Consider the following 13,701-nt stretch of genomic DNA (forward strand, 5'->3'; position numbering starts at 1 on the left):
TTAACTCCGTCTTGTTCACTGCTGAATTCCCAGCACTTAAAAATAGTTGGCAACTATTACTTGGTTAACTGAATGAATGAACATGTGCCCTAGAATGGACATGCAGTGGGAGAAAAGAGTGTCTTCCAGCCCTGTGGGTGGTTCTGGTACTTGAGATCGCATACCTACACCCAAGCCTCTCTCACCTGGAGCTTACCTAAAGAAAGAAATGCGTTTCAGGTTCTCCTGGAGGGAAAGCTAGCCTCATGAAACTCACTGAAGGATGGTGCACACATCTCCAGATAAAGCCCTCCTAAGGAATTTTCATGGGAACTTCTGAATAAAGCTGAGTTTTGCTTTTCATACTGATCTTACAATCCAATCCCAGAGGACAGGGCTCCACTCTGCCACTGAGCACTGCTGAGTATCTTTACTTATAAACTATCTTCCCCTTGACTGAGAAAGGTACTTAATTCTACCAAAGAAAGCCATTCCCTGGTTGGTCCACACAGCATACTACTAAATTATTACTAGTAAACTATTAATGCCCCCAATCCCCCTTCCAGAAGCTGGGGATAGCTAGAATCTCAAGTATGTGAATACTTGTGGCCAAAAATTTATTGGCTCTAACCTGATTTCTCAAGGTTTCTGACCATCAAATAGGTGGTTAATTCATTTTTAATATTTCCAGGTGCTGCAAATGCTTGACAACCAGTAGAAACCCCACATGGATCATACCTCCCAGGTTAAAAAAATAATTGTAGGAGAGAAAGCAACTATTCATTAATTCACTAGGTATTAAGACACCTCAGAAGACAGGAAATTATTTTTTAATTAATTTTTTATTTAAAGAGAGAGAAAGGAAGGGAGGGAGGGAGAGAAAGAGAAAGAGAGAAACATTAATTTGCTGTTCCACCTATCCATGCATTCATTAGTTACTTCTTGCACGTGTGCTGTCTGGGGATAGAGGATTGAACCCACAACCCTGGCACATCGGGATAATGCTCTAACCAACTGAACTACCCGGCCAGAGCAGGAAATTATTTCTTTAAAAAGGTACCCAACTTATAAAAAGCAAAACACCCATCCTTCATCTTTTCTAACATGAAACACTCCAGAGTTGTATAGAGGAAGGAAAGGATGGGTGAAAAGGGACAAAGGTCTGTGCCATGATGATCATGATAATAACTAACAATACAGTTCTAAGCCCTTTTGTGCATATTAACTACTTTCATCCTTACAACAACACTGTGAAGGTTGTAGAGAGGAAGAAGGTGAGGTTTCAAGATGAAGTAACCACCATGCCCTACAGGCAGGCAGAGGTGGATGTCCAGATCAGACCCTAGCAGTCTGACTCCAGGCCGTTTCCCGTAACTACTCAATCCCTGGGTGGGGGAGGAGGCTAATAGCAATCCCCACCATAGTCCCCACCACTCAATATTCTCGTCTCTCTTCTTAATACTTTTCTCTCAGGACAAAAAGTAACATGTGTACATGGTAGAGAAATATGAAAATAGCATTTAAGGGGAAAAAAATAAATCACCTTTATAATTCTATCACTCAGAATATTAACATTTTTAATTTAATTTTTTATATATATATTTATTGGTTTCAGAGAGGAAGAGACAGAAACATTAATGATGACAATTAATTGGCACAGAAGGAAGAGAAATCCAGATTGCCTGATGCCAAACATTCATTGGCTGCCTCCTGCTTGCCTCCTACTGGGGATCGAGCCTGCAACCCAGGTATGTGCTCTGATCAGGAATCGAACTGTGATCTCCTGGTTCACAGATCAATGCTCAGCCACTGAGCCACACTGGCCGGGGGGTGGGGATGTTAACATTTTTTTGGTTAACCCTCACCAGAGGATATTTTTTCCACTGATTTTTAGAGAAAGTGGAAGAGAGGGGGAGAGACAAAGAGGAAAAACATCGATGTGAGAGTGACACATTGATTGGTTGCCTCCTGCATGTACCCCGACTTGTATCCAAGGTGTGTGCCCTTGACCAGAATCGAACCTGTGACCCTAGTCCGAGGGCCAACACTCTTCCACTGAGCAAAACCGGCTAGGGCAGGATGTTAACATTTTTATTCTTTTAAGCCTCATTCTCTTTGTATGTTTGGCACAAGGGATGACGTCTCACAGTGTTTTATTATGACTTTTTGATATCCTCAGTATTAGTTTCTAATAACATCTTTATCTTTCTTCTCTAAAGTCTCTTTAATCGATAGGTCCCCCACTTCATCTACTATTTTTCTTGAAAGTTATTTGTTGAAGAACCTGCTCGTTTGCACTGAGGGTCTATCATATCCTAATCTGCAGACTGCATTCTCATTATCATCATTTACTGTGCTTCTCTGTCTCCTGTATTTCCTGTGACTGCAGTGGAGGCTCGAATTGATTTAGGTTTGAATTTTGGGAATATGTGACTGGTTGTGCATGTCTGGTTGTCTCTCCTTTCCGCAACATCATTTTAAATGGCTATGTAACAGTCAAAGAACTGGTGTACCACACTTTTTTAAAAAAGAGCAATCTCTCATTGTTGGAACATCTAGGCTGTTTCTACTCCAATCTTTTCCTTAGAACTAAAATTTCGATGACCTTACAAGCACATTTGAACCCACTAGCAATTTCCCTAATGGCTCATTGTATATGCTGACTGTTTTTTAAAGCGGTAACTGGGAAATACATTAGGCTCCTACCTTTGTCCTAAATCTACTCACTGACGGTGAGACCTCCCAGGAGGTGTGTAAGGACTTGGGGAAAGTGGCATTCATGTGGAGCAAAGCTGCCACAATAGAAGTGCACTATGTGAGGACACTGGTCATGGGGTGTAAGATCACCTCATGAGGTGGTGCATCTGAACAAAATCATTTCCCTCACCACAGCCCCAGAGGTTGACCTTTAGATATATGAGGTATTTGTGGGTAAGAGAAAACCCAGAGTTAAAGTTAGGCTCGACTTCAAGAAAACTGAAAGTGACCAAAGAGAAACTGACACTGAATAAAGGAATGCGGTAGTCACCTTAACTAAAAAAAGGCAATTACCAGGCTTTCAGAGAGACACACACCTCGTGCCAGGAATTCCCAAGGTAGTTGCCGTCAGTGTGAGCCACTGTGATAAGCGTCTTTATGGTGTCAATGTTTTTCTGCTTCATTTCTGTGATGCTGGAGCTGGCTGTCAGCAGGGAGAAGCGAGCAAGAGCCTGAACATAGGCATCTCGTTCCAGCTGTAATGGAAGCCCAGGAGAGAACATTGAGATCCCACCCTGAGCATGACCGTCTTCACATCTATGGGGCTGGTGCACTGGGCTTCTCTGATACCTTCTGTACACACGACAGGCTTCAGGCACATTAACATGCCAGTTATTCCATGCTGGTGTCTTCCTACTATCAGAACATCCCACTGAGGCTCCCACACACCACATGCTTGAGAACTAGCCCTCTCCTTTTCAAATGACCTCACACTTATGTTCCTGTTCCATTCCCTTTGGAGGAAGAAGAGGAGGAATCTGCTGAATGCTAACATTATCCCTTAAATTCTAGGATCTGTAACAATCCTGTAAGGTAGGTCTATTTTTTTTCAGGTTTACAAATGAGGAAATACAAGGTGTCTTAGAGAGAAGTTAGCTGGGCCAATGTCACATGGCTAGAGAAAAGGCAGAGCGGGGTAGTGAAACCCAGACTGCCTGATGTCAAAGCCTATGGTCTTGGTACAAAAGAAAATGTTTAACTGTAAAATAAATGGGAACAGAAGATTGAGTTTTTAAAAATAAATGGATGCAAATTCTTACTTAGAAAATGAATGGGATTGACAATGTCCTCATTTCATAACAGTTTGAAAATTAAATTTTATTTGCTAGAATCTTCCAAGATTCAAAAAGTTTACAGACATATTCATTTCCTACTGAACTATTTGCTGCCCCCAGAGAAGACCGGGAAATGAGGGAATTATAATAAAAGCTGATTTTTAAGCACCAGGGAAGGCAAGTTAGGCAGACCAAATCCAATCAAGTAGCCTGAACTTTCAAAGAAAGTTTTTCAACCGTAAAACCTTTCAGAGAGCTTTAACCCAAACCTCCATTTCTCCTCCTAATGAGGCAGTTGTTAGCACAAATCTGTGGGCTGCTTCTCAGTGGGCACAAGTAAGGAGTTTGCTGAGATTTTTTTGGCTAATTGGAAATGCCTGATAGTTTCTAGGTTTTGCCAAATCTAAAAGAACACAGCCTACCAGCCTCTCTGGAGCTTTGCTAACTTACACCCACCTGCATTCCAAAGATGCAGGCGATCCGGATTGCACAGCGGATGCCCTCCAAACACAGGGAGGCCACTTCAGTGTCATCACAGTTCTGCAGTCCAATGCTGTAGGCTGCCAACAGCGGCGTCCACACCAGCTACCAAGGAAGGAAGGTTTCAATAATGTCTAGAATTTCAGTGGGAAGAGCACTTACAGGCCATACTGTTAGTTATGAGCACAGCCAGGATGACAAATTCACTGCTATTTTTATTTCAATCTATTTCAGTTACAATATAAAACAGTTCCTCCTAAACTGTGGTCAAAGCTGTCACTATAGAGATGCCATATACTATATGTACAGATCAAAAGAAAGGATGGTAACTATGTGGCTAGTGTGTCACCACTACGCCTACCTGTGCTCACGGAAGACATCACTAATCAATCAGATCCCACAGTGCAACAGGCAGCATTACCAATCAGAGGTTAGCATGCAAAATAAAACCTATAGGCAACTTATCTCCTATAACTTAGTTAATTAAAAAGAGTCCTAATTCAATTATTTCGACTTTACTTGTCCTCTAATTTTCTTGTGAACTCCCTGAAAAGAAAAGCTCACAAAAATCTAGAATTGATAAACTATGTAGCATTAGATCGTGTTTCTTTTTTATTTTATTTTATTTTTTAATTAAAAAAAATATATTTTATTGATTTTTTACAGAGAGGAAGGGAGAGGAATAGAGAGTTAGAAACATCGATGAGAGAGAAACATTGATCAGCTGCCTCCTGCACACCCCCTACTGGGGATGTGCCCGCAACCAAGGTACATGCCCTTGACTGGAATCGAACCCGGGACCCTTCAGTCTGCAGGCCGTCGCTCTATCCACTGAGCCAAACCGGTCAGGGTTCTTTTTTATTTTAAAAAATATATATTTTAATGATTTTTTACAGAGAGGAAGGGAGAGGGATAGAGAATTTGAAACATCGATGGGAGAGAAACATCGATCAGCTGCCTCCTGCACACCCCCCACTGGGGATGTGCCTGCAACCAAGGTACATGCCCTTGACCGGAATCGAATATGCTGACGCTCTATCCACTGAGCCAAACCGCTCTATCCACTGAGCCAAACCGGTTAGGGCGTGTTTCTTTTTTAGACATTTTAAAAATAGAGAGGCCTCAGGGTATGGTGTTTTACTTCCACCTACTTTCATCTGATAAACTAACCCTGAGGCCACTGAGATGAGCTATTACAATAAAACGATCTCTTTTGCCTGAATAATTATTAATTCATTAAATTCTAGTAGCAACCCTGTATTTGTCCCCATTTTATAGATGATGAACAGAGAGAGGCTGAGTAACTGACCAAGGTCACAGAGCTACAAAGTGGCAAAGGCTTGGGGTAGAGGGAAGTGGAGGAGGGTATAGTGGGGATACATGATGATGGATGGAAACTTGATTGGGGTGGTGAACACTCAATATAGCGTACAGATGATGTGCTGTAGAATTGTGCACCTGAAATCTGTCTTTATTTTGTTAATCAGTGTCACCTCAATAAATTCAATTAAAAAACAACAACAAAAACTAAAGTGGCAAAGACAGGGCTCCAACCCAGACATTCTGACTGCAGAGCCTATGCTTTTGGCTGATGCTGGCACATCCCCAGCATCATCAAAGGGCTTCTAGAAAGGATTCACCTCAGTTACTATGTAAAAAGCAATTCCCAGACTTGGCCTTTCCTCTCCTCAATCTCTTCATCATTATACACTCGCTGGTTAGCTTCCTGCTGGTTAACTCCAGAAATGGGGTTAGCCACGTCCTAACTTCTCAGGATACTCACTTTGAACATTGGCCGGACGTGGTCCAAGTGAGTGGCACTCGTAAATGGGGCTTTGGCGTGGCTCACAGCCTCCATCAGAGCTTTGGCTGTTTTAGCCATTTGTTCCATCTCCAAATTGTACAGCAGCCGTCGCTGCTTTTCACTAGCTACATCTACAGAGATATAAGAGAATAAGAGCTAAGACTCACTGAGTGCTTGCTAAGTGCCAGGCACTGCTTCAAAAGATTTATAATGACTAATTCACAAATCCTCCCAACCACCCCATGAGTCTGTTAGAAATACTGTCATCATACAACGAGGCACAGAGTGTTAAGTAACTTACCCAGGGTCACACAGCTAGTAAGTAGTACAGCTGGGACTTGAGTGGCTCTGGAGCCTGCACTATAAACCACTACACTCTGCTGCCTCGCAAACAAAGACATGGGTAGCTTCAAAACGGCCTTAACTAACAGAATTCTAATCAAGGTCAGCAAAATCACCACTGGTATTAAAGCAAAGTTTTAAGGAACATTTTTGGGGAGCAATTCAGATTATTTATTTTAAATTCTCTCTTGAATCTAATCACAAGGCTAGCAAGAAGATGGTGATATGAGAGAACCAACATAATCCTAATAATTAATTTAACCACATTTCTTATTCCGTTATCTATATATGCAAATTAACATTATCATCCATAAAATTAGCTTAATCATGCATTCTGATACACTTGAAAATTGTAGTGAATATAAAGTTTGCCATTAGACCTTACTCTGCTTAGTAGATTTGGTTGCAATCGTGTGCTCTTTTGTTTCTTTCATTGCAATTTTCTTGCCTTCTATCTCTTCATAGATGCTTGAGAGATATTCTTCTGGTAGATCTTTACTGTCATTGATGCCCCGATTCATTTTAATATACTGTTCTTTTGTCATTTTATTTTTTACCTATAATTTAAAAAAATTTCAAAAACCATTTAGAAAATATCCAATGGCCCAAATAAAGCTACTTATTTAGCTACCATAACATATAAATCATTAACATATTGTACCTGAGGGCTGTGCAAGTCTGTAGTTAGCATAATAATCGAATATGCTAGGACGTACGCAGTGTCAGCACTAGCAAAAAGTGTTTGCCTGGAAGAAAAGATTCCAGATGTCAGAACACGCATAGAGATGAGGCTGGGACGGTCCAGTGCTGATGGGGACATGCTTCACTGAAAGCAGGCTGACTGCTCCATGTGATGCCAAATGAGTAAAGAGTTTCATGCTTTCATCATCACTGATTGATAATTAACGACCCAGAGTGTAGAGAAAGGTAGTTAAGAATGTGTCAGCTTTGGATTTCTTTGAATAAAACAGTTTCAAGTCAGTTTTTTAAGAAGATCCCCAAGTATCCTCCAGAGAGTAGGTTGAAGCAAGCGAGGCACCCTCACTCCTGGGTGTCAACCCTGCAGTACTAGACCCTGAGAGTGAGGTCTCTTCTAGGGAGCACCCTTAGTGCCTCGCTTGCCTCGTGCTGGTCCTCTTACTGTCAGCATGCACTTTGTGCTGGGCACTGGGTAGAAAGCTGACTAAAACTGCTGTCCAGTTATTAACAATTTACAGCTTACATTACCCACTGTAATATTTAACAGTAGAAATATTTGTGTGTTCTAAACATTATGCCGGTGATGTCTGACTGTTTTTGTCTTATGCAAGGAAAAAAGGACAAAAACTGGTAGATGCACAGTTTCATAATAGGTGAGGCTAAAGCTAGAAAAAACTGGTCTGCCCAACTGCTCCCAATAGGAAAAGGAGAAATTCTGAAGAACACACAAAAGATCTGCATTCTAATGTGAAATTTAATTGGGCCACATATTTACTGATTAAGAGAAACAGACCAAGGTCTCCAGGTCCACACAGGAAATACATGCATACCTCAGAGATATAATAGGTTTGGTTCCAGACCACCACAATCAAGTGAACATTGCAATAAAGCAAGTCACATGGTTTCCAAATGCATATGAAAGTTATATTTACACTATAGAAATTTATTAAGTGTGCAATAGCATTATGTCAAAAAAATGTATATACCTTAATTAAAAATACTTCATTGCTAAAAATACTAGCCATTGTCTAAGTCTGCAGTGAGATATAATCTTTTTGCTAGATGTCAATGGCTGCTAACTGATCAGAATGGTTGTTGCTGACGGTTGGGGTGGCTGTGGCAATTTCTTAGCTAATTGTTTGGTGCAAGAGGCCTAGTTTACAGCCTATCTCAACTTCTGACATGCCTTCCTCACTAAGTTCAATCATTTCTAGCTTTTGGTTTAATGTGAGAGATGTGAGACTCTCCTTTTCACATGAAAACTTAAGAGGCCACTGTAGGGTTATTAATTGGACTAATTTCAATATTGTTGTGTCTCAGAGAAGAGAGGCCTGAGGAGAGGGAGAGAGACGAGGGAACAGCCAGTTGGCAGAGCAGCCAGAACACACACATTTATTAAGTACACCATCTTATATGGGTGCGGTTTGTGCTTCCCCAAAACAATTGCAATAGTAACAGCAAAGATCACTAATCACAGATTACAGTAACAAATATACTAATAATGAAAAAGTTAGAAATACTGTAATTATCCAAATGTGACACAGAGACACAAGTGAGCAAATACTTTTGGTGTGCCTATATATTGAAGTAAATAACATCTAATTATGTCTTCACAGCAAGTTCTAGCATCCATTTAGTTAGAATGACCAGATGCTTCCTTTGCTGACCATGCCATCTCCTGGGGACAGCTTGCTGTACACCTGCAGGACTGGAACCAATTAATATGAAAACCAAGCTGATTAAAGAGACAAAACTGTTATCAACATGTTTCTACTGAACAATTCCACATCATTTTTACAGTATATCCAGACATTTTTACCCTAGTAACTTCATGTTCAGTGGAAAAAGCGTGAGCTTTGATTGAGGCAAACCCATATTGAACCCTGGCTCTGACTATTTACTAGCTGATTACTTTTGGACAGGTTGCTCAATGTCCCAGAGTGTGTTTCCTCATCTGTAAAATGGGGATACCACTCCCAGACTTACCATGAATTAAATGTAATGCATGTAAAACTCATGGCCTGGCTGACACATAGCAGGTGTTTAATAAAGGTCAGTTCTCTTTTCAATTTCACTTTCTACAAAAAACATGAACTACCTATGAAAAACGGCCCTAATATGGAATCACGCACTTAGATGGGTTTTATTAGTTACAGAGCCATTTTTTGTAACCTGCTCATCAGTATGTAATTAAAGAAAAACTAAAATCCTGAGATCTATCCCATATATTAAATCAGGGAGTTATTTTTGATTAGGGAAGAGGTGACCAAGTGCTTCCTCTCAAACCATAATACTCTCTTATCATAATTAACAGCGTGGGCTCTAGCTGGGATCTTGGGCAAGTTATTTAGCCTCTCAGGTCTCAATCTCACTGTCTGTAAAAGGGGACATAAACAGTTGCTCTGAGGCCTTACACGAGATAATCCCTCAGTACAGTGTCTGGCACATGGTGAACAGAAATTTTAGTTGTTTGGCATAGACTTAGAAAGATTACACTCCACCCCCAACCAAACTAAGATTAGTGCTCTGATGTAGGCAAAAAGATGACGTACAAGGGATTTAAATATGATGCTCACCCCTGATTGCACTCTATGTATCTTGCGGCAAATTTTTCCATTAACCGATCAATCTTCTGGGCTTCCCCAGGTAGGCGGAAACCTTCTAGAAATGTCCGCAGGGCTGAGACAAACTCCTTTTCACAGAAGTCAAGTTGGTCCACATAGGCATACATCACCTCCTTGTTGAACCTCGTGCTGTCTCCCAGGAAATCACCTACTTGGGTCTGAAACACACGCATTCACTTACATCTAGAAATTGTCAAATATGAATGTGCAACGAAAGACACTTCAAAGTGGGGAGGCAGAGTGCCCAGTTCAGGACACTCAAGACAAGATAAACTGCTAGAAGCTAGGTGATTCCCTGAACTGTCCGCCCACCCAACAATTCCAGGTCAGTCTGTCCTGCCACAAAAGAGGAGAAGGAAGCACATGAGACTTAAAACGGGAGAAATGATGGGGGGCACTAGGGAGGGAGGTTAGTGGCAGATAATATAGTTTCTAGCAGTGAAGGCATACTTCTAGCTCTGATACTGTGCCACCAAATACACAACCACCTGTCAGGAGGTTAGTTTATTCCCTTCAAAGAGCTTTTTGCATCACTGGCCAAAGGGAAGAGTAGGGCTGCTATAAGCAGGCGTGTGGACAATAGCCACTGCACTCAGGGTCGGACAATCTCTATGTTAAAACCTGGTATGGTCTTAGTGTCACTTGATAGAACCCACTTGCAAGTGCTCAACTCCCAGTCTTACAGAATCGAGACGCTCCTCCTGGTGCAGGAATTGGGCAATCTCTTCAACTGATGTTCCCAGCATGCTCTGCTCCTGGAGAAACTGGATTCCTCTCTTGGGTTTCTTGTTGAACCTGTTTTAAGAAGAGATGGGACACGGATTGCTCATTTGAAAATCTAAAGGATAGAAATACCTGGCATTTGAGGTAGGTTACAATAACACCATGAACAAGCCATCATATATCAGCTAGGAAGGTCCTGTGTATCCTGGCAGGTTTCTGAATTCCATCTTCAATTTCTCACCTAGCTATACAGCAGTCTGTTGGTTGCCACCAATATCCGTACTCCCCTTCTCCAACATTCACAAAACCCAAGATGTTTATCTGGGGACACAACTCCTTGAAATAAAAACTACATTTCCTTGCCTCCCTTAAACAAAGTACAGCCATGTGATAAAGTTCTAGTCAGTGAGGATTTGAGCAGAAGTGTTATGGGTACTTTCTAGGAAGGCTCCTTAAACAAAGCCAACTTGATTGGGAGGTATACTCTTTTTGCCCTCCCCATCTTCTTCCCCAGAATATATGTGTGATGGCTAGTGCTCCAGCAGTCATCTTAAACCATGAGGCAACAATGAAGATGCAAATTGTGTTAAGGCTGGTGAAGCAGAAAGCTAAGAGTAGCCTGGATCTCTGATGTCCATAGGAGCCACTACAAAAGCTCTAGACTGCTTTTGTGTATTTCCTGTTAAAGGCAGGCAAACTTTCCACTAAGGTATAAATTCAACTTATTTACCGGGCTGTGCACGGGAGAGAATGACATTACATATAAGCACAAACTGTAGCAGGGGCTGTGAAGGAAGATGAATTGGGTGCAGGAACAGAGAACAACTTGGGACCTGTTAGATAGTGTGGTTACAGAAGGCCACTTTGAGGAAGACGTGTTTTGCCAAGTCCAAAGGATGAAAAAGACACAAGAGTATCCCAATCAGGGGGTATGAAAACAAAAACACCTGGAAGTATTTAAAGGACTGAAACGATTATGTGATTCAGGGGTATTGGCAGGAGATGAGATTATCGAGAAATGAGGTCAGTGAGATGGGCCAGAGGCTGGGTCAGGCTGGGATGAGAAAATGGAAAACCTGGAATGACTTTAGGCAGGGGAGTGATAAGACCTGATTTAAGTTTTCAAAAAGATTACTTTTGAAGGATGTAGGGATGGTGACAGAGGAAATGAAGAGATCTACACTTCAATCACTCAGAAGCTGGACAGGATATGAGTGTGCGCATATGTATTTTTGTGTGTAAAAGACTAGAAAGAAACACATTAAGATTTACCAGTGGTTACGATAATGGTATGGTTTTCAAAGATGTAGGGCTGAAATTACTTTCAAATGGTTCAGGAGAAAAAAATACATAGGTAACACTAATGTGGCAGATGTTAATTTTCTGTATGTTAAAAATTTTCATAATATATAGCTGGAAAAAATGTTACCAATGGTGATTTCCTCTAGGAGTAATTTTATGAGCAATTTTAACATTCTTGCTTTATACTCTACTATATTTTCTAGTGGTTTAATTTTTTTTCATTAGGAAAAAAAAAGAGCAGGCATCAAACACAAACCCATTAAATTTCTCTCTCTAACACACAAAACTCACTCACTCTGCTGGCTTAATCAGGCTCGGCTGCAAGTGCCAGCACTCGCCTCTGCAACAGGCATTTCCCTTTGAGGAGCCAGCCCCAGGTCCCCAGAGAAGATGTGGCTTTGTCAGAGGCCCCAAGAGATTCAGCTAGAGTAGCAGCCACACTCACAGCTCAATGCCATGTTCAATGATTTCTTTCTGTTGCTTGATGACCTCAAACTGCTCCGGATCATCCTGGATAGTTGTCTGGGTCCCTGAGGACACCGTGGATTCCATGGAGGTCACGCTGCTCCGTCTCGCCATGTCGAGACCTTTCCCATCCCCCATTTCCTGATCTGTGGGCCTCTCCTGACCTGCAATGACATAATAGAAAAGAAAACCGTATCAGCAGAAGGGAAACAGACATGGCTGAGCTCAGGTCTGGCTCTGCAATTCCCTTTTCCACACCTATAACAATAAGTTTGCACTGTCAAGATCATAAGCATAAAACCGTGATATTACTCTAATACTTTACTTAAAAACTTACATTTTTGTGGAATTTGATAAGCTAACTCTAAAATTCACATAAAAGTATAATGATAAAAAACAGTCAAGACACTTGTACTGGTGCAAGAATAGACAAATCAATAGAACAGAATAGAAAATTCAGAAACAGACATATACACACAAGAGAATATGGTATGTCATAAAGGTGGACCTTTAAATTGGTAGGGAGACTAATGAAAAATGTTGGAACAATTGGTCCTCCATTTGGAAAAGTGAAGTTAGAGCACAACTCATACACATCCCTCTTCCAAATTCCAGATGGATTAAAAAGAGGAACCTTTAAAATACTATAGGTATTTAGCAAACTAAAGTGTTTTTGCTAATTCTAAGACAATTATAACAGGACAACTTTTTCCAATAGCCGTAAGTAGCCTATTGTGAATGGAGGCGGTGGTGGCAGCAACGCTTTCTCACCAAGGCTGGTCTGGTGGTTGGGATTCACATACAGGTCTTTGCTCCACTCCACCATGCACTTAAGAATGGACACGAGGCACTCTAGTCCTTTCTTCCTCAGACTGAGCTCCTAAAGGACAAAAGTGATGGCACAGAGACTTAGATAAATTAAGTGCAGATATCAATAGGGCTCTTAGAGAATTCTATGAGGACAGAAGATAACCACTGACAAGGGAAAGTTAACAGGTGAAATTAAGTATTAAGGGCTCATTGTAAAAACCCTGGAAATCTCTGAAGGTATTCATTATACACATCCTAGCAGCAAAAATATTGGATGTGTGTTTTCTTAAAATGAACAGTGCTTTCTGAATTTCTAAAAGGAAGTTCATTGCTTGTATAATTTGAAAAAACACTCAAAATACTTTCCTTTAAAAAAACAAAACCAGGGTGTTAAACCAGTGATCTCAAAATAAGACAAAAAAAATCTTGTATTATGCAACAAATTAGTGATTCTGAACACACTCTTATCTCCTAAACACTCACAAATGTATTCCCTTTTAAGGCTCACTCTACAATAAAAACACTGTTGTGTGTTTTTTTAAATAGCATTTCTTAAATAAAAAATTAAATGTGAACTGCAGATAATCTAAAACAAAAACAAATATTTTAGGATCAAAACAGCATCTAAGGTGGCACAGATCTCTCTATAAATCTAATGTCA

At 40.8% G+C, this 13,701-nt stretch overlaps 1 protein-coding gene across 4 annotated transcripts in view; it reads right to left on the minus strand.

Moving 5' to 3' along the window:
• The window catches only part of ARFGEF2 (ARF guanine nucleotide exchange factor 2), an 85,168-nt gene that overhangs the window by 33,126 nt on the left and 38,341 nt on the right, over positions 1 to 13,701 (minus strand). For all 4 annotated transcript variants that reach the window (XM_070420772.1, XM_070420774.1, XM_070420771.1 and 1 more), the window contains 9 exons: positions 13,002 to 13,110; positions 12,211 to 12,394; positions 10,424 to 10,535; positions 9,693 to 9,898; positions 7,079 to 7,163; positions 6,803 to 6,974; positions 6,055 to 6,206; positions 4,248 to 4,376; positions 3,054 to 3,212 (listed from right to left, as the gene is read on the minus strand). In XM_070420772.1, coding sequence (XP_070276873.1) covers positions 3,054 to 3,212; positions 4,248 to 4,376; positions 6,055 to 6,206; positions 6,803 to 6,974; positions 7,079 to 7,163; positions 9,693 to 9,898; positions 10,424 to 10,535; positions 12,211 to 12,394; positions 13,002 to 13,110 — 1,308 coding nt within the window. The remainder of the gene's footprint in view (positions 1 to 3,053; positions 3,213 to 4,247; positions 4,377 to 6,054; positions 6,207 to 6,802; positions 6,975 to 7,078; positions 7,164 to 9,692; positions 9,899 to 10,423; positions 10,536 to 12,210; positions 12,395 to 13,001; positions 13,111 to 13,701) is intronic.

The sequence above is a fragment of the Myotis yumanensis genome, unplaced genomic scaffold, assembly GCF_028538775.1.
Source record: "Myotis yumanensis isolate MYYU_CA2020_CCGP unplaced genomic scaffold, mMyoYum1.0.hap1 SCAF_7, whole genome shotgun sequence".
Lineage (NCBI taxonomy): Eukaryota > Metazoa > Chordata > Mammalia > Chiroptera > Vespertilionidae > Myotis > Myotis yumanensis.